This window comes from Lissotriton helveticus, chromosome 3_2 (genome assembly GCF_964261635.1).
Source record: "Lissotriton helveticus chromosome 3_2, aLisHel1.1, whole genome shotgun sequence".
NCBI classification, from domain to species: Eukaryota; Metazoa; Chordata; class Amphibia; order Caudata; family Salamandridae; genus Lissotriton; species Lissotriton helveticus.
In genome coordinates this window covers 243,686,332-243,714,010 of record NC_136062.1, presented here as the reverse complement: position 1 = coordinate 243,714,010, position 27,679 = coordinate 243,686,332, and the positions used below count along the sequence as shown (strand labels likewise).

Sequence of the window (27,679 nt, the reverse complement as noted above, 5' to 3'; positions counted from 1 at the left end):
GTCATAAGGGCCACTGTGGAACATACTTTAAAGTGCGTGCTAATTATATTTATTGTTCTATTCAATGTTTTAAGTATGAAGGTGATTTTTTTTTTCACAACAGGTAAGTATGAAGGTGATTTTACTAAAGTTTTTACCGGGAGATGGTGCCTGACATGGGGCGGGGCCCAAGGTCATCTGTGAGATAAGGTGCACTGTAGAGGAATAGTGGCTAATCAAGCCTGTAAGGGAGTGCGTTGAAGAGTCCGTGGTCAGGTGGAGGTAGTAATGAAGAGGGATTCTCCCTGAAGGCTCGCACAGAGGGAGCCCGAGAAGTGTCACTTGCCTGGTACTCCCACCTCAGAGACCTCCTCTTCCCATCAAAGGAACATTACATAGAAAAAACACTTTTTGTGAGTGATAACATTAAAAAGAGATTTGGAAAAGAGTGAGTTTTACTGGGCTTTGAAAGACTAAGAAGAGGTAAAGGAGGGCCCTGAAGCAGGCCTGCCTAGACATATATGCGACAAATCGAGTCCGCAGTGGCCCACCCAAATGCGTCCTTGGCCCACCCAAATAAAAATTCCTGGAGCCGGGCCTGCACTGTCACCGCCGTGCAGTGTCCCTCAGTCCTGTGTCACCACGGAACAGTCACCCCAGTACACTGCCAGCGCTGTGCTGTTACTTATCCCCAGGCTATGCCGTTCACTATGCTGTCACCGCCGTGTAATGTAACCAGTGTGCAGTCTCACCCCGCAGTGGGTGGGGCAGGACAGTGCAGTGTCACACTCGTGCAGTGTCACCCCCGCGCAATGTCACCCGCCGTCTGTCAGTGCCGTGCAGTGAGACACCCCGTCCTGTCAACGCCGTGCAGTGTACCACCAGGGTCGTGTCACACCTATGCAGAATGTCTTCTACGCTGCGTCTCCCCAGTGCAGTGTCGTTGTCGTGCAGTTACCCCGTGCAATGTGGTCAAATGTGCTCTCTCACCACTGAAACGAGTAATTGGCGTGCAGTGTCACCACTGTGCAGTGCCAAGAAGCGGTCCACAGTGAGTGTGAGGCGAGGCAGGAGCACAGTGTCACCACTGTGCAGTGCCAAGAAGTTCAAGTTCAAGTTCAGGAATTTATATAGCGCACTACTCACCCGGAGGGTCTCAAGGTGCTTGGGGAGGGGGTTCATAATTTATCGAATAGCCAGGTTTTAAGTTCTTTTCTGAAGGAGAGGTGGTTCTGTGTAAGGCGTAGGTGAGTGGGGTGAGTGGAAGCAGTCCACAGTGAGTGTGAGGCGGGGCAGGAGCACAGTGTCACCACTGTGCAGTGTCAAGAAGCGGTCCACAGTGAGTGTGAGGCGAAGCAGGAGCACAGTGTCACCACTGTGCAGTGCCAAGAAGCGGTCCACAGTGAGTGTGAGGCGAAGCAGGAGCACAGTGTCACCACTGTGCAGTGTCAAGAAGCGGTCCACAGTGAGTGTGAGGCGGGGCAGGAGCACAGTGTCACCACTGTGCAGTGTCAAGAAGCGGTCCACAGTGAGTGTGAGGCGAAGCAGGAGCACAGTGTCACCACTGTGCAGTGCCAAGAAGCGGTCCACAGTGAGTGTGAGGCGAAGCAGGAGCACAGTGTCACCACTGTGCAGTGTCAAGAAGCGGTCCACAGTGAGTGTGAGGCGTAGCAGGAGCACAGTGTCACCACTGTGCAGTGCCAAGAAGCGGTCCACAGTGAGTGTGAGGCGAAGCAGGAGCACAGTGTCACCACTGTGCAGTGCCAAGAAGCGGTCCACAGTGAGTGTGAGGCGGGGCAGGAGCACAGTGTCACCACTGTGCAGTGCCAGGAAGCGGTCCACAGTGAATCTGAGGCGGGGCAGGAGCACAGTGTCACGCTTGTGCAGTGCCAGGAAGCGGTCCACAGTGAGTGTAAAGCGGAGCAGAAGCACAGTGTCACCACTGTGCAATGCCAAGAAGCGGTCCACAGTGAGTGTGAGGCGGGGCAGGAGCACAGTGTCACCACTGTGCAGTGCCAGGAAGCGGTCCACAGTGAATCTGAGGCGGGGCAGGAGCACAGTGTCACGCTTGTGCAGTGCCAGGAAGCGGTCCACAGTGAGTGTAAAGCGGAGCAGAAGCACAGTGTCACCACTGTGCAGTGCCAGGGAGCGGTCCACAGCGAGTTGCGAGGCGGGCTAGGAGCACAGTGTCACGCCTGTACAGTGTAACAGCCATGCAGTGTGCCTCCGTGCAATGTCACCCAGCGTTCTGCCAGCGTCGACCAGTGTCAGAGAATTGCCATCCCGAAATGTGTCACCGGCGTGCAGCGTACCCCAGCCCAGTGCACAGCTGTGTCACCGCCGTGCAGTGTGCAGCGGCAGTCTGAAGGGAGGTGGGGGCTCTTCTTGTCCACGGGTCAGCAGGGGTTAAATCACAAAAGGCTTTTGCCGAAGCAGAATTGCATACCATGCACACGACATACAGACACACAGACACACGATACTGTGCAGACCCAGGCCTCAGGTCTGTGTTTATTGCTCACAAGTTGGCAAGTTTTCATTACAGAGAAGTGTATGTGAACAGTCAGGCCATATCTAGGGTACATTGGAGCGATATGGAAGGAGAGGGCTGGGGAGAGGTCACTGAAGCGAGGGTAGAGCAGAAGTTTTGCAGGATAAATAAGAAACAGTTTGAAGTGAACAGACAGAGGCAGGGTAAAGGAAAGGGGGTGTCCGGTGTGGGCAATATGAGTTCTAATCCCAGCTTCTCCACTTGAGCAACTAACTGTGTGCTTCTGGGCTAATGAGTTCATGCGGCTTTGCCAGTTCCCTTACCTGTCAGCACCGAAAGTGCCTATAAACAGTTTTAAGCGCTATACAAACACTGGGCATTTCCGCTAAGGTGAGCGGCCGCTTGAGAGTAGCAGCTCAGCATATAGTCTATGCGGATGTGGGCCATTGGGGGCGCCTCAACCTTCACCATCTTGTTCATCCCGGCCTGGCTTGGGCACTCCAGGGGCCTCTTCTCCGTCACCGGAGGGGTGCTGGCCACTTGCTGGAAGTCCAGATCCCCCCAGACGCCCTTCCTGCCCTCCAGAGGCGGGCGCCCCTCCTCCCGGGGAGCCCAGGGGTCCTTGGACAGCAGGATGGAGATGGCGGGCACGTTCTTGTGAACCACCAGCCTCTCCACGTGCCCGGGCCTCCGGGGGTCGTCCTTCTCCCAGACCTCCTCCAGGGCCCTGTAGTGCACCCTGGTGGCCTGCTGGAGGCCCGGCAGCCTCCTCTTCAGGATCTCCACGCAGGTCACCACCTTGGTGACTGCTCTCCCGCAGCCGCTGAAGACGATCTGCCGCGTGCCCTCGGCGCCCATCCGTGCCACCGAGAAGCCCATCAGGTTACGGATCTTGCTGCCCTCTTTCACCTTCATCTCTGGCGCCCCCGCGGGCAGGCCCGGGAAGGGCGGGGGCCCCACCCGCTCCGAAGTCTTGACTTTCCTGAAGTTTTCCATGCCGGACGGGATGGGAGGGGCGGTGGTCTGTGGCGCAGCCTTGGGCCCCTCAGCTGCTGTAGCGCCTTGACTCTGCACCCCAGGCGCGGAGGACGGGCAGGGCGGGCCCGACACTAAGCAATGGGGAGGGTGGGTCTCCCGTCCGACCGTGGTGATGACGGAATAGCCTCGCTGGGGTAGAGGGCTCTCCGGAAAATACATGGTGGCGGTGTGATGGGGTCAGTACCGAGCCACGGAAGTACGACCGAGTCAGTACTCTACTAGTCTGCAAGGAGAGGACAGCATAGCTGGGTTAAGTCCACATTCAGCACAGTTTGGGTCAAATCGGGCATTTTTAGAATGAGAGAGAAAGGCCTGAGCGAAGTGTGCTGGAAAGGGGCACGGGTGGGTGCAGTTTGCCATTTCCAGTCTGGGTAAAGTCAATACTGTTCCAATCTGCGGACACGGGGCAGCACAAGAACCTAAAGTCAATACTGTGCCCGTTTGCAAACAGAGGACATCACGAGTGCGTAAAGTCAATACTGTGCCCGTTTGCAGACAGAGGACATCACGAGTGCGTAAAGTCAATACTGTGCCAGTCTGGCGAACCAGGACAGCACGAATGGGTAAAGTCAATACTGCAGCAGTCTACAGGCAGAAGTCACGGTTGAGTGAAATGGGTCACTTCCAGTCTGTTGACAGTGACTACAATGGAGTGAATTCAATCCCGCGCTGTCTTAAAAACACATGATGTCTTGCGGTCAGTTGAAAGAAGACATGATTGGGTGAAGCTGGCTGCGCTCAGTCTGTGAATCAAGGACGCGATTCACTTAATGTCTGTCGCTTCACCAGAGGATGGACAACAGGGGTGGGTCATTTATCAGTCTGTGCAGAAGGACAGGATTAGCGGACACGTCACTCCAGGAATGCAGCTTGAATGGATGATAGGGCAGCACTCACTCCCAATCTGTGGTGAGAGGGCACAAGAGCGTGGAGTCGTCACTCCCATGTTGTGCATGCACAGGACGTGATTGGGAAAAGTCGACCGCTTCAGTATTTTAATAAAGGACCTCTGGGGGCGAGGCCTGTCATTTCCGATGTGTGATCCTCGGCATAGACAGCTGACACACTATTGCTCTAAGGTGAAGTGTGTCATTCTCCTTGTTTGGAGAGAAGACGAGGCTGGGTGAGTTCTGTCTCTTCCAGTCTGTGGACGGATGGGTGGGGAAACTCTGTTACTTTCAATCCGCGGATAAACGTCACGACGAGGCGAATTCTGTCACTTCGAGTCTGTAAGTAGAGGGCTCCTTCGTGTGACGTCAGTCTCTCCCGCAGTCTGTGGATGGAAGACACCTTCGTGTGAAGTCAGTCTCTCCCAGGCTGTGACCACCTTCAGGTGTAGTCCGTCTCTTCCACTCTGTAGATAGAAGACGCCGCTATGTGAATTCCGTGGAGTCCTGTGTGCGGCCAGAAGGCACGGTGCTCTGTAGCCAGTCACTCCCAGTGTGAGAACAGAGTTCGCGACGGCCCCGGCCGGTCATTTCGTTCTCACAGCCGAGGATGCGGTTGGTACCCGGCTTGGGTGAAGGCTTGGACATGGGTACCAGCATGAGAGAGAGGTTGGCACCGCTCACACCTGGAGGTCCTCGGGACGACGGTGAGTGGTGGACTCCTCTCGCGCCAGGAGTGCCCCATGCCGGCAGTGAGTGCCCCTTGCCGGCAGTGAGTGCCCCGGGCCGGCAGTGAGTGCCCGGGCCGGCAGTGGACTCCTCTCACGTCAGCAGTGAGTGCCTCGGGACAGCAGTGAGTGGTGCGAGCAGTGCGTGCCCCTGGCCGGCAGTGAGTAGTAAGCTCCTCTCACGTCAGCAGTGAGTGACCCGGGGCAGCAGTGAAGGGATATTTGCGCGCACAGCTGGAGTGCCCCCGTCCCGTTGCGAGGGGTTGGCACCGCTCACCCCAAGAGTGCCGGAAGTGAGGGTCGGCTCTTCACACGCCAGGAGCGCCCTGGCCGGCAGTGAGCGCTGTGCTCCCCTCGCCCCTCTCTCTCGATGCCCTCCGGGTTGAGGTCCCTCAGAGGAGCCGCAGTGAGTGTCTCCCAGCGGCACGGGGGCTCGGCTGCAATGCCGGAGCTGCAGTCCCCAGCTGCCGGCTGCTGCCACCTCAGCACTTCGCACAGCCTCCCTGCTCGCTCTGCTGGGCTCCCACTGCAGCGATCACCCTTCCCCGCTCCCCTCCCTGAGCAACTTCAGCAGCCCTCAGCTCTCCTCTGCAATTAGCCAATCCACACATCTATGTAGCCCTCCCTCCTTCCTCGCGGAGGGGCGGGTGGAGGGTATGTTAGTCCTTCACCCCAGTGGAGCATCTTAACTTGTGCCGTCTCACACTCTCTCTCCCTTTCCTTCTGCTGACTCCCCTGAGACAGTCTCCCCACTCTTAGTGCCACCTCTTCCACGGTCTCCTAGTGTCTATCGTGTCTTGCCCCTTCCTATTCTCTTTCCTCTCCTGCTCTCTATTGTTGTCTACCATTGTGCCATCCTCTTCTCTCTTCTGCTCTCCCTTATTTCGTGCCCTCTCTTGCTCTCTCCCATTGTGCCATCCTCGGCTCTCTCCTGCCCCCCCCATCTGTGCCCTCTCTTGTTCTCTCCTATTGTGCTATCCTCTGCTCTCTCCTTCTCTCCCCTATTTCGTGCCCTCTCTTGCTCTCTCCTCTTGGGCCATCCCCTGCACCCTCCTATTCTGTGCCCTCTCTTGCTCTCCTCCATTGTGCCACCCTCTGCTCTCTCATGCTCCCTCCTATTCTGTGCCCTCTCTTGCTCTCCTCCATTGTGCCACCCTCTGCTCTCTCATGCTCCCTCCTATTATGGGCCCTCTCTTGTTCTCTGCCATTGTGCCATCCTCTGCTCTCTTCTGCTCCCTCCTATTCTGTGCCCTCTCTTGCTCCCTTCCATTGTGAGGCACTCTGCTCAGCCCTGCTCCCACATATTCTGTGCACACTCTTGCTCTCTCCCATTTTGCGAGACTCTGCTTTGCCCTGCTCCCTCATATTCTGTGCCCTCTCTTGCTCTCTACCATAGTTCCATTATAGGCACAAGATCCAACCCACACCACAGCAGAATAGGCATGCATGAAATAAATACACAACACAACTTTTGTTTGCAGAAAATATTGCTGCAGGTTTATTCCATACAAAAGTATACAAATACGGTGGGTTATCTTACGGGCGATCCAAGTGCAGGCAGCTGTACCAACCTATGCTGCCCTGCCCGCCTGATAAGCCAAGCTCTGTGGAAAACCCAATCAGTGCTACCCTCATAGGGTGATCTCCTTACTGGATCATGTGACACATTGGTCCCTTGTTACTCACGCCCCTTTCAGGGCGGAGCGTAGAAAGGCGAGCCCCCGGTTGTTCAGACCCACAACCGCCCGAAGGAATAATGAGGCACCAACGTCATTGTTCCATAGTCGCGCCCTGTAAGGGGACTCCTCCTGGAGTCCTTCAGTAGTGAGTGGGAGTGGGGAAGTGCCCAAATGGATCTAAGGGGGCCTGCCCTCTGAGGTGGCCCCCAGCAGGGGCCGTGGGCAGCCGCATTGCGCGACCCTCTGCTTTGCCCTGCTCCCTCATATTCTGTGCCCTCTCTTGCTCTCTCCCATTGTGCGACACTTTGTTTTGCCCTCCTCCCTCATATTCTGTGCCCTCTCTTGCTCCCTTCCATTGTGCGGCACTCTGCTCCCTCATATTCTGTGCCCTCTCTCGCTTTCTACCACTGTGCGACACTCTGCTTTGCCCTGCTCCCTCATATTCTGTGCCCTCTCTTGCTCTCTCCAATTGTGCCATCCCTTGCTCTCTCCTGCTCTCTCCTGTCCTGTGCCCTCTCTTACTCTCGCCCATTGTGCCATCCTGTGCTCTCTTCTGCCCCTCCTATTTTGTGCCCTCTCTTGCTCTTTTCCATTGTGCCACCCTCCGCTTTCTCCTGCTCTCTCCTATTCTGTGCCCTCTCTTGCACTCTTCCATTGTGCCACCTTCTGCTCTCTCCTGTTTCCATCTATTTTGTGCTCTCTCTTGCTAACTTCCATTGCGGCCCCCTTTGCTCTGTTCTACTCCCTCCTATTATGTGCCTTCTATCGCTCTCTTTCATTGTGCCACTCTCTGCTCTCCTACTCCCTCCCATTGTGTGCCCTCTCTTGCTCTCTCCCATTGTGCCACCTTCTGCTCTCCCCGTTTCCTCCTATTTTGTGCCATCTCTTCTAACTTGCATTGTGCCCCTCTCTGCTCTGTCCTTCCCCCTCCTATTCTGTGCTTTCTATCGCCCTCTTCCAAGCTGCTACTCTCTGTTCTCTCCTACTCCCTCCTATTTTGTGCCCTCTTTTGCTCTCTCCCATTGTGCCATCATCTCCTCTCTATCCTGCCTGCCCCTAATCTGTGTACTATTCTGCTCTCTCTTGTTCTTTCTTCCATTGTGCCATTCTCGGCTCTCTCCTATTCTGTGTCCTCTCCTGCTCTCTCCCACTCTGTACCCCCCACTTTCTCCTATTGTGTGTTCTGCTTTCTTCCATTGTGGCATCATCTAGTCCTTCCTGCTCCCTCCTATAGTCTGCCCTCTGCCCTCCCTCCTGCTCCCTCCTATTCTGTGTCCTCTCCTGCTTCCTCTTGTTCTCTTCCACTGTGCCATCCCTTGCTCTTTCCTGCTCCCTCCTATTCTTTGCCCTCTCTTGCTGCCTCTCATTGTGCCATCCCCTGCTCTTTCCTGCTCTCTACCAATTCTGTGCCCTCTCTTGTTCTCTCCCACTGTGCCATCCCCTGCTCTGTCCTGCTCTCTCCCAATTCTGTACTGTTAGAATTGGGGGTCTCTAGTTGGCACAGGTAGGTACTTGTGACAAATAGGGACCCTCTCATCTAGTCAAAGTAAGGGGGGTACCCTCCTAAAATAACCCCTGCTCACCCCCTTGGTAGCTTGGCATGAGAAGACAGGCTTATCTCAGAGGCAGTGTGTAAAGCATTTGTGAAAACATACAGTAATCAAGTGACAACACTACAAATGGACACCACACAGGTTGTATAGTTATAAAAATAAGTATATTTTATAGAGAGTTATCACAAGACCATAAACGACAAAAATAATCTATAATACTATTAGAATTCAAGAGTTTTGGTTAAAAAGGCTTAAATCAAGGTTCTGTGCATGTCAGTAGCCCTGTCCTGCTACAGCGTAGCTGAAATAACACAGTCTAACAAATCCAGCGGACCGCGTCGATATGGGCCCACTCAAAGGTCGACAGACTCGGTCACCGTACCTTTTACTTGATGCGGCCGGCACGGACGTGCAAGCCGGTTCCAGTGTTTGTCACGGTGCAGAAAGGAAGCGTTGCAGGTCGCGTTGTCCCTCGATGCGGTGTAGGCAACGGCCCGTTGATGGAGTCGGTGAGTCCGAGGTGTGCGTTGCAGGGCAAGACGTTGTTCGCTGCGGGGCTTGCAGCTTGCGGTGCGGCGACAGAGCCGGAGTGCGGGAGCTGGTGTCGAAAAGTCCAGACAGCAGTGCGTGTCGGGCACTGCGTCGCGAAGCATGCGAGGCGGTGCCCCACTCTGCTGCGTTCACAGGACTTGAAGTCAGCAGCAGTGACCGCGTCAGTCAGACCAGTACGAGTCTGTGTAGCGAGGCGTTGCACGTCGCGGTGTCCACCAGTCGCAGTGCAGGCAAGGGCTCGGTGACGGCGTCAGGACGGAGTCGGTGAGCACAGAGCTTGCGTTGTTTGAGGCGGACGTTGTTCGATGTGGTGCCTACAGGACACCTGGACGGTCGTTAGGGTCGGTTACAGCTCCCTGCCTCTGTAGCCACTGAAACAGCGTTTCCAGCAGCAATCCACAAAGGCTGGTGAAGTCTACTGGTCCTAAGACTTCGGTCAGGGGGCAAGCTCTCTTCCGAGCCCTTAGAGATCCTTCACAAGTTGAAAGTAAAGTACACATAGGGGCATATTAGCAAGAACCTTGTTAAAATTATCGCTGTTTTAGCGGCAGAAAACTGCAGCTAAAACGGCGATAATGGGCTTGCTAATATGCGTTATAGAATTCCAATAGAAGCGCAGGTTAGATGTGCAGGACATCTAACCTGGGCTTTTATTGGAATTCTATAACGCATATTAGCAAGCCCATTATCGCAGTTTTAGCGGCAGTTTCCTGCCGCTAAAACATCGATAATTTTAACGATGTTCTTGCTAATATACCCCAAAGTTCAGCACAGCTCTGGAGCACTTTGTTGACAGGATTCTGTAGTATCCTGCATCTGTTTGGTTATTTAGTTTACTCCTCCTATCCTGGAGATATTTATATCCCAGCATATTGTGAATGTTATCCAATGTACTCTTCCTGCTCAACCAGTCTGTTTGTGCTGAGAGCTCCTCAGAATGTTGGTGATTGTTGATGCACCTCGGAATGTTGGGAGCTGGTGTGCTGTGGAGCGACAGTTGAGAATGGGCTGAGCAGCACACAGGCTGCTCTGGCGGGGCTCCTTGAAAGATCTTACCTACATGATGTTATCTACAATAAAGACTACCTGAATTACATCCTTCCTGCGTGGACCTTCATCACTACATTTTATGGCGACGAGGATGGGATAGGAATGGGCTTTCGTCCTATCCACAATGCTCCTCACACTCTTGCATAGGAGTAGAGGACGGTCATGGGTTACATTCCCATTGGCTGATATTGTCTTTTTACATTCAGTTTTTTTGCTGTTTTGTATAACGCTATGCTACACATATCGGATTGTTATTGTTTTATTGAAAATGTGGGGAAGTATTAGTTATACTGTATGTATTCTACTTTGCCTCTTCTCTGTTTTCCATTATGTCCAGCTTTCCTCGTGATGTCATACCTATTTTCATCCTTGGTCTCTGGACTTACATCGCTTGTTGTCTTGCTTTGTCTCCAGCCTTCCCTCCTGTTATTTTTCATTCTCTTTCTTTCCTTTTCAGGAGGAGATTCGCTTTCCCTCCTCTCTGTGTCAGTGTGTAGGCTGGTGTCCGGTTTGCGTCATGCCTTGTTCTTCCTCCCCTTCCTGCCTGCCTGGCCATTAGTTGCGTTCGGGGGTTAGTCTTTGGTGCGTCTGTGTCCTTCTGCCCCTTGGTGTTCCCATCATCTGGTTACTTGTTTTCTCCTCTCACCTTTACTATGTCCGTGAGTTTGGGTTATCACCATCAGTTTTCGCTTAACCCTTTGCTTCCTCCTCGTCTTCTTCCTCCTCGTCTTCTTCCACCTGTCTCTTCGCGCTGCTTTGCTTACTCCTTTCCTTGACATTGTTTCTGCTCCTCTGCTGTTCTTCCTTGTTATCTCTTCCTTGGTTCTCTCTCGCTATTTGTTATTCACATATTGGATTTGTGCTTCTGTAAGAACAAAAGGGGATATGTAGTATCCTGCATCTGTTTGGTTATGTAGTTTACTCCTCCTATCCTGGAGATATTTATATCTCTGCATTTTGTGAATGTTATCAAATGTACTCTTCCTGCTCAGCCAGTGTGTTTGCGCTGAGTGCTCCTCAGAATGTTGGTGATTGATGATGTACCTCGGAATGTTGGGAGCTGGTGTGTTGTGGAGCAACAGTTGAGAATGGGCTGAGCAGCACACAGGCTGTTCCTGGTGTGGCTCCTTGAAAGATCTTACCTACATGATGTTATCTACAATAAAGACTTCCTGAATTATATCCTTCCTGCGTGGACCATCATCACTATAGATTCCTTCTCTTCTTTCAGTGTGCAGGGCAGGGACATCAGCCGCACTACAGTAGGCGGAGCCAGCATTGTGGAAGGCAGGCACAGCCCTATTCAAGGTTCAGGTGCAACTCTTCCCTCCCATCTAGATGCACATCTCTCTATTCACCACTGGGCTGACATCCTGTCTCTTGGAAGCTCTAGGCCTGTCACTCACAAATCCCAGACAAAGGAATACACAACCTCGCAGAGGCAGGCTTGAAAGGTTTAGGCAAGCAAATACCTACTTTCGAAAAGTGGTATTTGCAAACACAGAATGTTAAAACCCACTTCACTAAAAGATGTATTTTATCATTCTGAGTTCAGGCATACTAAACTCGAATTTCTACCGTGTTCTCTGAGTCAGTTAGGATTATAAAATGTAATAATTCTAACAGCCCATTCTGGCCTATGAAGAACAGGTAGCCTTGCAATAGTGAAAAACAAAAATGGCTGTAATTCACTATTAGGACATGCCACACACATCACGGCTTGTCCTACCTTATACTTACAATGCACCCTGCCCATGGGCCTACCAAAGGGGTGTCTGATATGAAGAAAAGGGAAGGTTCAGGGACTGGCAAGTGGGTGCACTTGCCCAGTCAGCATGACAGTACCAGACTGCCCGCAGGCTCTGCAATGGCAGACTTTAGACACATTTTACAAGGCCGCTTCTGTGGGTGGCGCAACCAGTGCTGCAAGCCCACTAGCAGCATTTGGATTTACACGCCCTGGGCATACTCAGTGCATTGTACTAGGGTCTGACAAGTAAACCAAATAGTTAATCATGGAATCACCAATTAATACATTCATTTACAGTAGGGAGCACATGCACTGTGGCACTGGACAGCAGTGGCACAGTGCCCAAAGCATATAACACCAGCAAAAATACATGAGGCAACAGAAAAAATGGAAGGGAGACCCACGCCAATGGTGCCAGGTCTAACATGTGCCCTCTATTGTTCTCTCCCATTGTGCCATCCCCTGGTTTCTCCTGCTCCCTCCTATTCTGTGTCCTGTCCTGCTCACTCCCACACTGTGCCCTCCACTTCTCTCCTATTGTGTGTCCTGCTCTCTTCCATTGTGGCATCATCTACTCCCTCCTGCTCCCTCGTATTGTCTGCCCTCTGCTCTCTCTCCTGCTCCCTCCTATTCTGTGTCCTCTCATGCTCCCTCTTGTTCTCTCCCATTGTGCCATCCCCTGCTCTCTCCTGCTCCCTCCTATTCCATATCCTCTTCTGCTCTCTCTCACTATGTGTCTCCATTGCTCTCATATTGTGAGTTCTGCTCTCTTCCATTTTTGCATCATCTACTCCCGTCTGCTCCCTCCTATTGTGTGCCCTCTCCTCATCTCTTCTGCTCCCTCCCTTTGTGTGCTCTCTCCTGCACTCTCACATTGATTGCCCTCTCCTAATGCCCCTCACTGAGTAAACTCTCCCACTCTTTCCAGCTCTCTCTCACTGTGTGTGTCCTCTCCTGCTCTCTGCCATTGTGTAATTTCCTGCGCTCTCCCAGTGTGCGCCCTGTCTTGCCTCTCTCACACTGTGTGCCTTCTCCTGCTCTCTTATGGTCACTCCCTTTCTGTGTCCTTTCCTGCACTCTTTTGCTCTTTACCTCTGATGTCCTTTCCCGCTCCCTCCCAGTGTGTGATCTGCTCTCTCCAATTGTGTCCCATCCTGCTCTCTCCCATTGTGTTTCATTTCCTGTGTCCAGCTCTTGTATGTTGTCTTATGCTCGCTCCCATTCTGTGTCCTCTTCTGCTCTCTCACATTTTGTGTCCTTTCCTGCTCTCTCACATTCTGTGTCCTCTCCCGTTCTCTCCCATTTTGTGTCCTTTCCTGCTCTCTCCCATGTTGTGTCCTCTTTTGCTATCTCCCAATCTGTGTATTCTCCTGCTTTTCCCTTTGAGTGTCTGTACGGTCAGTCTCCAGGTTCTCTAATGTGTATCCTCTCCTGCTTTCTCCAGCTCTCTCCCATTTTGTGTCTTTTTCTGCTCTCTGACATTGTATGTCCTTTCCTGTTCCTTCCCGTCTTGTGTCCTCTTCAGCTCTTTCCCGTTTTGTTTCCTCTTCTGCTCTCTCCCATTCTGTGTCCTCTCCTGCTCTCTCCGATTTTGTGTCCTCTTCTCTCCTCCATTCTGTGTCCTCTCCTTCTCTCTCCCATTGTGTGTCCTCTCCTTCTCTCTTCCATTCTGTGTCCTCTTCTGCTTTCTGCCATGCTGTGTTATCCCCTGCTCTCTTCCATTGTGTGTCATTTCCTGTTCCTTCCCATCTTGTGTCCTCTGAAGCTCTCTCCCATTTTGTGTCCTCTTCTGCCCTCTCCCATTCTGTGTCATCCTCTGATTTCTTCCATTGTGTGCCCTTTCCTTTTCCTTCCAATCTTGTGTCCTCTCCAGCTCACTCCCAGTTTGTGTCCTGTCCTGCTTTTCCTATCGAGTGTCCGTACTGTCAGTCTCCTGCTATTTCTCTTGTGTATCCTCTCCTGCTTTCTCCAGCTCTCTCCCATTTTGTGTCCTCTTCTGCTTTTCACATTGTGTGTCCTTTCCTGTTCCCTCTCGTCTTGTGCCCTCTCCAGCTCTGTCCCTTTTTGTCTCCTCTCCTGCTCTCTCCCATTCTGTGTCCTCTCCTCTTTCCATTTTGTGTCAACTTCTGCTCTCTCCCATTATGTGTCCTCTCCTGCTCTCTCCCATTTTGTGTCATCTCCTGCTCCCCCATTCCGTGTCCTCTCCTGCTCTGTCCCATTTTGAAAACACAACAGTGATGGACAGAATGTGGATCAATGTCACACATTCACCCCAGTCAAAAGATCTGGGCCCAAATCCATCGTTTTTCCACTCCACACCACCCTGGGTTAGACAATGGCGATATGCAAATCAGCGCTGACCCTGTGCCCCATGGGAACAGTCCAGTCCGAACTACAAAAGCCATGTCCTTCCCAGAACGGAAACAAGCATCCGAGGACCGACCCGGTTTCGAGGTAACACCTCTCATCAGCCCGGCTAGCTTGACTCCAGTGGTGTGGAGTGCCTGGGACTCACGTCTGAGCATCCCCAGTACACTTAGAGCGGTAATTGCAAACACAACAGTGATGGACAGAATGTGGATCAATGTCACACATTCACCCCAGTCAAAAGATCTGGGCCCAAATCCATCGTTTTTCCACTCCACACCACCCTGGGTTAGACAATGGCGATATGCAAATCAGCGCTGACCCTGTGCCCCATGGGAACAGTCCCGTCCGAACTACAAAAGCCATGTCCTTCCCAGAACGGAAACAAGGTATCCGAGGACCGGCCCGGTTTCGAGGTAACACCTCTCATCAGCCCGGCTAGCTTGACTCCAGTGGTGTGGAGTGCCTGGGACTCACGTCTGCGCATCCCCAGTACACTTAGAGCGGTAATTGCAAACACAACAGTGATGGACAGAATGTGGATCAATGTCACACATTCACCCCAGTCAAAAGATCTGGGCCCAAATCCATCGTTTTTCCACTCCACACCACCCTGGGTTAGACAATGGCGATATGCAAATCAGCGCTGACCCTGTGCCCCATGGGAACAGTCCAGTCCGAACTACAAAAGCCATGTCCTTCCCAGAACGGAAACAAGCATCCGAGGACCGGCCCGGTTTCGAGGTAACACCTCTCATCAGCCCGGCTAGCTTGACTCCAGTGGTGTGGAGTGCCTGGGACTCACGTCTGAGCATCCCCAGTACACTTAGAGCGGTAATTGCAAACACAACAGTGATGGACAGAATGTGGATCAATGTCACACATTCACCCCAGTCAAAAGATCTGGGCCCAAATCCATCGTTTTTCCACTCCACACCACCCTGGGTTAGACAATGGCGATATGCAAATCAGCGCTGACCCTGTGCCCCATGGGAACAGTCCAGTCCGAACTACAAAAGCCATGTCCCATTTTGAGTCCTCTTCTGCTCTCTCCATTCAGTGTCCTCTCCTGCTCTCTCACATCGTGTTCCCTTTCCTGTACCTTCCCATCTTGTGTCCTTTCCTGCGCTCCCATTTTGTGTCCTCTTCTGCTCTCTCCCATTCTGTGTCCTCTCTTGCTCTCTCCCATTTTGTGTCATTTCCTGCTCTCCCAATCTGTGTCCTTTCCTGCTCTGTCCCATTTTGTATCCTCTTCATCTCTCTCTCATTCTGTGTCCGCTCCTGCTCTCTCCCATTTTGTGTCCTTTCCCGATCTCTCCCATTCTGTATCCTCTTCTTCTCTCTCCCATTTGATGTCCTCTTCTGCTCTCTCCCATTCTGTGTCCTCTCCTGCTCTCTCCCATTTTATGTCCTCTCCTGCTCTCACCCATTCTGTGCCTTTTCCTGCTCTCTCCCATGCTGTGTCCTCTTTTGCTATCTCCCAATCTGTGTATTCTCCTGCTTTTCCCATTGAGTGTCTGTACTACTGTGAGTCTCCTGCACTCTCTTGTGTATCCTCTCCTGCTTTCTCCAGCTCTCTCCCATTTTGTGTCCTTTTCTGTTCCTTCACATCTTGTGTCCTCTCCAGCACTTTCCCGTTTTGTTTCCTCTTCTGCTCTCTCCCATTCTGTGTCCTCTCCTCCTCTCTCCCATTCTTTGTCCTCTCCTTCTCTCTCCCATTCTGTGTACTCTTCTGCTCTCTCCCATTCTGTGTCCTCTCCTTCTCTCTCCCATTCCGTGTAAACCCCTGCTCTCTTCCATTGTGTGTCATTTCCTGTTCCTTCCAATCTTGTGTCATCTGCAGCTCTCTCCCATTGTGTGTCCTGTTCTGCTCTCTCCCATTCTGTGTCATCCCCTGCTTTCTTCCATCCATTGTGTGCCCTTTCCCTTTCCTTCCATTCTTGTGTCCTCTCCAGCTCACTCCCAGTTTGTGTCATGTCCTGCTTTACCCATCGAGTGTCCGCACTGCCAGTCTCCTGTTATTTCTCTTGTGTATCCTCTCCTGCTTTCTCCAGCTCTCTCCCATTTTGTGTCCCATTTTGTGTCCTCTTCTGCTCTATCACATTGTGTCTCCTTTCCTGTTCCTTCTCGTCTTGTGCCCTCCCCAGCTCTCTCTCATTTTGTGTCCTCTCCTGCTCTCTCCCATTCTGTGTCCTCTCCTCTTTCCATTTTGTGTCATCTCCTGCTCTCCCATTCTGTGTCCTCTCCTGCTCTGTCCCATTTTGTGTCATCTCCTGCTCTCCCATTCGGTGTCCTCTCCTGCTCTCTCACATTATGTGTCCTCTCATGCTCTCTCTCATTTTGTGTCATCTCATGCTCTCCCATTCTGTGTTCTCTCCTGCTCTGTCCCATTCTGTGTCCTCTTCTGCTCTCTCCCATTCTGTGTCCTCTCCTTCTCTCTCCCATTTTGTGTCATCTCCTGCTCTGTCCCATTTTGTGTCCTCTTCTGCTTTCTCCTATTCTGTATCCTCTCTTGCTCTCCCACATTGTGTTCCCTTTCCTGTACCTTCCCATCTGGTGTCCTCTCCTGCTCTCCCATTTTGTGTCCGTGTCCTCTTTTTCTCTCTCCCATTCTGTGTCCTCTCCTGCTCGCTCCCATTTTGTGTCATTTCCTGCTCTCCCAATCTGTGTCCTTTCCTGCTCTGTCCCAGTTTGTGACCTCTTCTGCTCTGTCCCATTCTGTGTCCTCTCCTGCTCTCTCCCATTTTGTGTCATTTCTTGCTCTCCCAATCTGTGTCCATTCTTGCTCTGTCCCATTTTGTATCCTCTTCTGCTCTCTCCCATTTTGTGTCATCTTCTGTTTTCTCTCATTCTGTGTCCTCTCCTGCTCTCTCACATTGTGTTCCCTTTCCTGTACCTTCCCATCTGGTGTCTTCTCCTGCTCTCCCATTTTGTGTCCTCTTCTGCTCTCTCCCATTCTGTGTCCTCTCCTCCTCTCTCCCATTCTGTGTCCTCTCCTGCTCTCTCCCATTTTGTGTCATTTCCTGCTCTCCCAATCTGTGTCCTTTCCTGCTCTGTCCCATTTTGTCTCCTCTTCTGCTCTCTCCCATTCTGTGTCCTCTCCTGCTCTCTCCCATTCCGTGTCCTCTACTGCTATCTTTCATTTTGTGTCCCTTCCTGCTCTCTCTCATTCTGTGTCCTCTCCTGCAATCTCTCCCATTTTGTGTCCTTTCCTGATCTCTCCCATTCTGTATCCTCTCCTGCTCTCTCCCATTTTGTGCGCTCTTCTGCTCTCTCCTATTCTGTGTCCTCTTCTCTCTCACATTGTGTTCCCTTTCCTGTTCCTTCCCATCTTGTGTCCTCTCATGCTCTCACATTTTGTGTGATTCCCAGTTCTCTCCCATCCACTACTGCAGGAGAACATGTCAAACTCAAACACTACTAAAGGAGAACCTGACATACACACACACTACGCAAAAGGAACAATTGATGGACAGACTGCAGAACAATGTCATACATTCACACGAGTACAGAGATCTGGGCCTAAATCCATCGTTTTTTTGCTTCCCATACCAATCCAGTTTGAACCCAGGCAAATGCAAATCAGTCTTGACCCTGCACCCAATGGGAACAGTCCAGCCCGAACTGCCAGGCCAGGTCTTCCCTGGACTGGAAACAAGAATCCTAGGACCGGTTTCGGGGCTTCACCCCTCATCAGTCAGAATAGCTTGACTCCAGTGGCATTGAGAGCATGGGACCCAAGTCTGGGCATACCCATCCCACTTGGGGTGACTAATGCAAAAAAGAACAATTGATGGACAGAAGGCAGAACAATGTCATACATTCACCCCAGTACAGAGATCTGGGCCTAAATCCATCGTTTTCTTTGCTCCCTATGCCATTCCAGTTTGAACCCAGCCATATGCAAATCAGTCTTGACCCTGTGCCCAATGGCAAAAGTCCAGCCCGAACTGGAAGGGCAGATCCTCCCTGGACTGGAAACAAGCATCCTAGGACCGGTTTCAGGGTTTCACCCCTCATCAGCCAGGATAGCTTGACTCCAGTGGCATGGAGAGCATAGGACCCACCTCTGGTTATACCCGTCCCACTCAGGGTGACAAATGCAAAAAGATCAATTGATGGACAGAATGCAGAACAAAGTCATACATTCACCCCGGTACAGAGATATGGGCCTAAATTCATCGTTGTTTTGCTCCGCATTGCCATTACAATTTGAACTCAGCCATATGCAAATCAGTCTTAACCCTGCGACCAAAGGGAACAGTCAAACCCGATATGCCAGCCCATGTCCTCCCTGGACTGGAAACAAGCATCCTAGGACTGGTTTCAGGGTTTCACCCATCATCAGCCAGGATAGTTTGACTCCAGTGGCATGGAGGGCAGGGACCAATGTCTGGGCCTACCCGTCCCACTCGGGGTGACAAATGCATAAAGAACAATTGATGGACAGAATGCAGAACAATGTCATACATTCACCCCAGTACAGAGATCTGGGCATAAATCCGTTGTTTTTTTGCTCCCAATGCCATTCCTATTTGAACCCAGCCATATGCAAATCAGTCTTGACCCTGCACCCAATGGGAACCGTCCATCCCGAACTGCCAGGCCAGGTCCTCCCTGGACTGGAAAAAAGCATCCTAGGTTTGGTTTTGGGGTTTCACCCCTCATCATCCAGGATAGCTCGACTCCAGTGGCATGGAGAGCACAAGATCCACGTCTGGTACCCGTCCCACTCGGGGTGACAAATGCAAAAAGGAACAATTGATGGACAGAATGCAGAACAATGTCATATATTCCCCCCAGTACAGAGATATGGGCCTAAATACATTGTTGTTTTGCTCCCCATGCCATTCCAGTTTGAACCCACCATATGCAAATCAGTCTTGACCCTGTGCCCAATGGGAACAGTCCAACCCGAACTGCCAGGCCAGGTCTTCCCTGGACTGGAAACAAGCATCCTAGGACCGGTTTTGGGGATTCACCCCTCATCAGCCAGGATAGCTTGACTCCAGTGGCATGGAGAGCACAGGATCCATGTCTGGGCATGCCCGTCCCACTCGTGGTGACAAATTTAAAAACCAACAATTGATGAACAAAATGCAGAACAATGTCATACATTCACCTCAATACAGAGATCTGGGCCTAAATCCATCCTTTTTTTGCTCCCAATTCCATTTCAGCTTGAACGAAGCCATATGCAAATCAGTTTTGACCCTGCTCCCAATGAGAACAGTCCATCCCGAACTGCCAGTCTAGGTCCTCCCTCGACTGGAGACCAGCATCCTAGGACCGCTTTCGGGGTTTCACCCCTCATCAGCCAGGATAGCTTGACTCCAGTGGCATGGAGAGCATAGGACCCACCTCTGGTTATACCCGTCCCACTCAGGGTGACAAATGCAAAAAGAACAATTGATGGACAGAATGCAGAACAAAGTCATACATTCACCCCGGTACAGAGATATGGGCCTAAATTCATCGTTGTTTTGCTCCCCATTGCCATTACAATTTGAACCCAGCCATATGCAAATCAGTCTTAACCCTGCACCCAAAGGGAACAGTCAAACCGGATATGCCAGCCCATGTCCTCCCTGGACTGGAAACAAGCATCCTAGGACTGGTTTCAGGGTTTCACCCATCATCAGCCAGGATAGTTTGACTCCAGTGGCATGGAGGGCAGGGACCTATGTCTGTGCCTACCCGTCCCACTCGGGGTGACAAATGCATAAAGAACAATTGATGGACAGAATGCAGAACAATGTCATACATTCACCCCAGTACAGAGATCTGGGCATAAATCCGTTGTTTTTTTGCTCCCAATGCCATTCCTGTTTGAACCCAGCCATATGCAAATCAGTCTTGACCCTGCGCCCAATAGGAACCGTCCATCCCGAACTGCCAGGCCAGGTCCTCCCTGGACTGGAAAAAAGCACCCTAGGTTTGGTTTTGGGGTTTCACCCCTCATCATCCAGGATAGCTCGACTCCAGTGGCATGGAGAGCACAAGACCCACTTCTGGTACCCGTCCCACTCGGGGTGACAAATGCAAAAAGGAACAATTGATGGACAGAATGAAGAACAATGTCATATATTCACCCCAGTACAGAGATATGGGCCTAAATACATTGTTGTTTTGCTCCCCATGCCATTCCAGTTTGAACCCACCATATGCAAATCAGTCTTGACCCTGTGCCCAATGGGAACAGCCCAACCCGAACTGCCAGGCCAGGTCTTCCCTGCACTGGAAACAAGCATCCTATTACCGGTTTTGGGGATTCACCCCTCATCAGCCAGGATAGCTTGACTCCAGTGGCATGGAGAGCACAGGATCCATGTCTGGGCATACCCCTCCCACTCGTGGTGACAAATTTAAAAAACAACAATTGATGAACAGAATGCAGAACAATGTCATACATTCACCTCAATACAGAGATCTGGGCCTAAATCCATCCTTTTTTTCTCCCAATTCCATTCCAGCTTGAACCAAGCCATATGCAAATCAGTCTTGACCCTGCTCCCAATGAGAACAGTCCATCCCGAACTGCCAGTCTAGGTCCTCCCTGGACTGGAGACCAGCATCCTAGGACCGCTTTCGGGGTTTCACCCCTCATCAGGCAGAATGGCTTGACTCCAGTGGCATGGAGAGCATGGGACCCACGTCTGGGCATACCCGTCCCACTCGGGGTGACTAATGCAAAAAGAACTATTGATGGACAGAATGCAGAACAATGTCATACATTCACCCCAGTACAGGGATCTGGACATAAATCCATTGTTTTTTTGCTCCCCATGCAATTCCAGTTTGAACCCAGCTATATGCAAATCAGTCTTGACCCTGCACCCAATGGCAACAGTGAAGCCTGAACTGCCTGGCCAGGTCCTCCCTGGACTGGATACCAGCATCCTAGGACCAGTTTTGGGGACTCACCCCTCATCAGCCAGGATAGCTTGACTACAGTGGCATGGAGAGCACGGGACCCACGTCTGGTCATACCCCTCCCACTCGGGTGACAAATGCCAAAAGAACAATTGATGGACAGAATGCAGAACAATGTCATACGTTCACCCCAGAGATCTAAATCCTTTGTTTTTTTGCTCCCATGCCATACCAGTGTGAACTCAGCCATATGCAAATCAGTCTTGACCTGGGCCCAATGGGAACAGTCCAGCCAGATCTGTCAGGCCAGGTCTTCCCTAACCTGGCAAAAATCATACAGTACTGCACAAGAACCTGTCAAACTCACACTACCGTAGGAGAACATGCAAACTCATCCACTACTGCAGGAATACCTGTCAAATTCATCTCATACTGCAGGTGAACCTGGCAAACTCATACACTACTGTAGTAGTACCTGTCAAACTTACACGACTACAGTAGAACCTGCCAAACTCATCGACTACTGCAGGAGAACCTGTCAAACTCATCCACTACTGCAGGAGAACCTGTCAAACTCATCCACTACTGCAGGAGAACCTGTCACTCTAACACCACTGCAGAAGAACCTCTCAAACTCATACACTACTGTCATACTCACACAATGCTGCAGGAGAAACTACCGTACTCATACACTATTGCAGGAGAAGCTGCCATACTCATACACTATTGCAGGAGAAGCTGCTATACTCATACGCTATTGCAATAGAAGCTGCCATACTCATATACTAAGGAAAGAGAAGCTGCCATATTCATACACTATTGTAGGAGAAGCTGCCATACTCATACACTATTGCAGGAGAAGCTGCCATGCTCACACAATGCTGCAGGAGAAGTGGCCATACTCATACAGTGTTGCAGATCAAGCTGCTATACTCATACACTATTGCAAGAGAAGCTGCCATACACATACACTATTGCAGGACAAGCTGCCATACTCATATACTATTGCAAGAGAAGCTGCCATACTCATATACTATTGAAAGAGAAGCTGCTATACTCATACACTATTGCAAGAGGAGCTGCCATACTCATATACTGTTGAAAGAGAAGCTGCCATACTCATACACTATTGCAAGAGAAGCTGCCATACTCATATACTATTGGAAGAGAAGCTGCCATACTCAAACACTTTTGCAAGAGAAGCTGCCATACTCATATACTATTGCAAGTGAAGCTGCCATACTCATATACGATTGAAAGAGAAGCTGCCATACTCATACACTATTGCAAGAGAAGCTGCCTTACTCATATACAATTAAAAGAGAAACTGCCATACCCATGCACTATTGCAAGAGAAGCTGCCATACTCATACACTATTGCAAGAGAAGCTGCCATACTCATATACTATTGCAGGAGAAGCTGCCATGCCCACACAATGCTGCAGGAGAGGTGGCCAAACTCATACACGATTGCAGGAGAAGCTGCCATACTCATATACTATTGCAAGAAAAGCTGCCATACTCATACACTATTGCAGGAGAAGCTGCCATACTCATATACTATTGAAAGAAAAGCTGCCATACTCATATACTATTGAAAGAGAAACTGCCATACTCATATACTATTGCAAGAGAAGCTGCCATACTCATACACTATTGCAAGAGAAGCCACCATACTCATACACTATTGCAGGAGAAGCTGCCATACTCATATACTATTGCAAGAGAAGCTGCCATACTCATATACAATTGCAGGAGAAGCTGCCATGCTCACACAATGCTGCAGGAGAAGTGGCCGTACTCATACACCATTGCAGGAGAAGCTGCCATACTCATATACTATTGCAGGAGAAGCTGCCATACTCATATACTATTGCAAGAGAAGCTGCCATACTCATATACTATTGCAAGAGAAGCTGCCATACTCATACTATTGCAAGAGAAGCTGCCATACCCTTAAACTATTGTAGGAGAAGCTGCATACTCACACAATGCTGCTGCAAAGTGGCCATGCTTCTACACCACTGATACCCTTGTGGGTGGTAGTCCATTTTACAAATACACCTAACATAACAGAAAATAACATAATATATTATAACATAACATAACTGCTAGCGAAGATTTCATACTTATGCACTACTGCAGGAGGACCTGTATTACCTAACAGAAGCTGCCATACTTGTAGAACACTGCAGGGGTGGAGTAGCTACCATGCTTGCACTGCTGTGGGAAATGCTAACACGTGTACCCATTACTGCAGGAGAAGCTGCCATACTTATCACTAGTGCAGTAGAAACTCCTATACTTGTACAGTGATACAGGTAAAGGTGCCATATTTATATGCTACTATATGGACTTCTACAATATAGTACTGCAGGTGAAACCGAGATACGTTATTACCACTACACAGGGCACACGTCCTAAAAAAAGAAGTGGGGGGACGCTGACGTCACAACAGGAAGTGATGTCACGAAAGGTGGCTTGCACCTTCAGACTCATTGCCCCCCTCGCTCACCCCTTAGATGTGATTGCATCAGAGAAGCGAGCACGTGTCATACAGCTGAGACACTTCATGTGTACTGTATTTTACAGATGAAAGGAGGTGTCACTATGGCCGTGAACAAGTACGCACAGTAGACTCTGGCAGTAGTTCATTATCAAGCTCCCGGTAAAATAAATGGAGGGACGCCGTCCACCCGCGTGGTACCCCGACTCGAGCCCTGCCACTAAAGGAGAAGCTGTCATCTGTATAAACTGTGCATGAAAATCTGCAATGCTTATGCATTACTGCATGGCAAACTGGCATACTTTATTGCAAGCACTGGAGTACCTGTGATAGTTATACTATATACTTACTCATCTCTGCAGGAAAAACTGCCAGGCAGATACAGTGCTACAGGAGTAGCTACCACACTTATACAATAATAATACACAGTACATTGCCACAGGTATATGTCACTATGCCCACTTGGCTACACTGGGGAAGCTGCTAAAATCACACTGTCCTGCAGGAGAAGCTGATGTACTTTTTTTTATATCCCTGATTTCTCGGAGGAAACTTTGGCAGTCTTTATTGTACAATTGGATTTAGGGGATCGGTATATGGCTTCCATGTTTCACCATCTGTACAAGGTATCAATCATTAATTAATTAATAATGCCACTTGTCAAGATAAAATATCTCTCATTGCTGACGATATCCTCCTGTTTGTGATGGACCCTGTGATGACCCTGGACCATTTAATGCAGGTCCTCACCATCTTCGGTAGATATTCTGGCTACGCTATCCTTTGGCACAAATCCATACTGTATCCCCTAAAGGGCCATGTACTTCCACTGTCGCTGGACTGTGTGGTAAAAGTTGATTTGACGTTATTCCAGTACTCAGGGATCTACATTACTTCGAACCCAACTTTATTTCAGCATTGAACCCTTTTGCCAGTGCTTGATAGATTGCAGCAAGATATGCAACACTGGAAATTGCTTCTACTCTCCTCTCCCCCCTGGGCACAGAATGCCTTTTTAAAACGATGTCACTGTCCCGATTCCTCTATCTCTTGTGAAACACTCCTTATGATGTGCCGAGTTCCTATTTTAAGCTCATTGCTGTGGATGGGTTGGTCCACCAGGTATAGCTCTGTCCAAACTCACTAGGGGATGGTTCAATTACAATGATCGGTATCCAAAATATTATTACCCAGCTCACTGTACTCAACCGATAGGTATTTATCCATATATCAGAACAGGCGCTCTGCATGGATAGGGTGATGTTTGGGCGACAGAGCTGCCCGAGGGCCCTGTATTGTGATAGGGTGCAGACAGAGTGGCCGGACCCTCTAGTCTGCGAATACAGCTCTGGAAGAAGGCAATGGCATTTTTGGGGTGGAAAGGCACTATCACACAATTGACACCATTGTGGGAGGCTCCTTTTCTACACTCCCTGTAGGATCAGCCGGGATTCGATAAATGGATATAATAGGAAACTCCAGAGTGGGGGACCTTTAGAAACAAGGAGGCCGGTCATTCCTTGGCCATGACTTACAACAGGAATATCAATTGTGCCTTGAGGAGGTCTACCGATACTTACAAATCTGACACCTATTACAACCAATCCTCTCAAAGGGGGTGGATCTGCCAATGTCCTCACCCTGAGAGGATAGACTTCTAGATGAATTTATGCCCCAGTAGGCGATTTCACTCACTTATAAAAAGCTGATTAATAATGCACCAGATATTAGGCAACAGTTGAAGGGGAAGTGGGAGTGTGATGTTAAAAGTTTTGAAGATAGCGAGTGGGGAAGGCCATGGCAAGGAGATGGTCATCTGGCTCAGGATTTTGCTTGACCCAGATCCGAATCCTGCACAGTTCCTACTATGCAAGAACTGCCATGGTTAGGATGGGTCAGGTAGGAGATGGCCAGTTTTTGAGGAGCTGCAGGCAAACTGGCATCTTCTTTCCCATCCTTTGAGAGTGCCCGCTTATACACAACTACTGGACTGAGGTGATTGACTGTTTGAGGTTGATTAGGGGTGCAGACATTGCTCTATTTGCTAAACGGTGTATTTTTAATGTTTGGGGCGAGACTGATGCCACAAGGGCAACTAGATTACAGATGACAACAGGCCTGGTAGTGGCTAAAATAAACCTGGCTAAAGCCTGGGGGTCCACCCAACCGCCGGACAACGAGGCATGGACACACGATTTGGATTGGTGTATGTTGGCAGAAAGGGAGTATATGAGAGCAGAGGGTGCCCCAGGAAATGGGAAAAAATCTGGGCGAGTTGGATGGCTCACAGGGGCAATATTTGTACACATGATCAATATTGAAGTACACGAGATCCCGACATCAGATGTGTGGACTTGTGACATGTATATTTGGACTGCCAGGGTGGGGGAGGTGAGATGTGATGATACTGAAATCTGTTACAGTGCTTTGTTTGCTGAATCTATTTGTGTTTGATGCTGTTGGGACGGGAAGTCTCCTGCATGTCGCTGGAGAGAGTGCTTCCCCTGCCTTATGCTAATCTCCAGGCAAGTCACTCAAAAGCTACTGTATAGTTTTGAGGTTCTGTAATTCTCGAGTCTGACTCCATTTTGTTCTGTGCCACCATTTTGTGTTGCCCTCACGTAGGCCTGTGAAGGTAGCCTGGCGAATAAAGTGGCCTGGCCTTCTTAGTTCATGTATACATTAACCAAGGTTTCTTTTTTACTCTGAAATGAACTGTAAGAAACTGACCTTGCAAAGCCAATTTCCCTGATCGATCTTTGTCTGAGATTGCCAATCAATGTTCAGGACATCGTTAACTTTTAGTTTCCTTGCACATGCCTTATCTTGTTCATCATCTGTTACTGTTTCTTTTTATGTTTCTTCATTACATTGGTTATGCTTTCAATTATAGGTTTGTCCGGCTTTTGGAGGTTGAATTTGGGACATTCTTAATTATTAACTTTTGGGTTGGGATACTGTACATGTAATCATGCCATGCCCTGCAGTGCCATCTAAATCAGATTAACCTTTGTGAACTATGTAATTATAATGTTTTGTATTATAAAAAAACAGGGAGGTCTCCTTATAAATCCAATCAGGGACAAGGAGAGGTACATAGAAATAAGAGAAGGGTCCCTATCTGGCCAAAAATTGGAAAAAAGTGTAAAAAATAGGAATTCACAAACCCAATAAAAACATAACCACTTGTCCAACAAATCACAATGATAGGAAAAATAAGATCAGAACAATTAAAATGATGTATAGAAAATTGTACAATTTATTCAATACAATAATACATTCCTACAAAAATACAGTGCCATTTAATACAATGTTAAAAATGTGTCGGTACACATAAAGAGCAATTTAAAATTCCACACAGTTGTCGACGCAGCGTTTCGGTTTTATGATAGCACCTTCATCAGGACAAGGTTCTAATCAAAGAGAAACATACAATTAAACACATTTACTAATTAATTCTTTTTTTTAAAGAGTTCATCAATCACATTGTTTTTTAAAGCAATACAGTTGAACCAATATCTAAACATTCGGGGCACAATTTATTCCTTTTTTCATTTGTTAAACAAGTGGTATGATGGGTTTGGATTCAAAGGAGGGAGTGAATCTCCCACTATAAAGTACTACTATTCATAGAGTTCTCTACTAGTTACACGATAGATAATCGTAATAATGCATACCTTGCAAGAAGACTATAATAATTCCTCAGTGTTCAATTCGAGGATTCTTCCTGTGTTATACGAATCACCTTCTTACAGAGTGGTGCAAATTCACTGGATAGTTGGGCACATATGGATAGTGCACAATTCTGAATTTAGAGAAGTGTGTGGTATTAACAAAACAAGCCCAAACTTAGTATCTGCTTATACATCGCTGTTAGAAATCATATTTACCTTAAAATATATGTATAATCTCTTAAGGTCGAGGAAGCCACCGTTTACTGTAAATGGAGGGCGGGTACCCTAGGAAACATGAAAATAGAGATTGCAGGGGCTACTCCGTTTTAAATATAATCCCCCTGTTTCTGAGTCACTAATTCGAAAAAGAGGGGGGGTTTCCACCTACCCTGTTTTTATTAAAAATAGGCCCGGTACGCAGCTCATGGCTGGATGCTTTGATGGTCAAACGTGCGTGGGTTTATTTTATAACTTGGTGGACGTGTTTTTCATCAAAATCGCCCTTTTCGAGAACTGATTTAATAAATTGTCAGGCTCTGGAAAGAAGGATTG

The 27,679-nt window shown here is 49.5% G+C and overlaps 1 protein-coding gene across 1 annotated transcript; it reads right to left on the bottom strand.

The window, feature by feature from the left end:
* Positions 1-2,490: 2,490 nt before the first annotated feature.
* On the bottom strand, positions 2,491-5,191 carry RPP25 (ribonuclease P/MRP subunit p25). The gene has a single exon (XM_078684629.1). It carries the CDS (start codon positions 3,665-3,667, stop codon positions 2,825-2,827), a length of 843 nt encoding a protein of 280 aa, XP_078540755.1. The 5' UTR covers positions 3,668-5,191; the 3' UTR covers positions 2,491-2,824.
* Positions 5,192-27,679: the final 22,488 nt, after the last annotated feature.

Bases quoted from the DNA above. Each gene is read 5' to 3' on its own strand.
- RPP25 (XM_078684629.1), bottom strand. From the start codon at position 3,667: ATGTATTTTCCGGAGAGCCCTCTACCCCAGCGAGGCTATTCCGTCATC.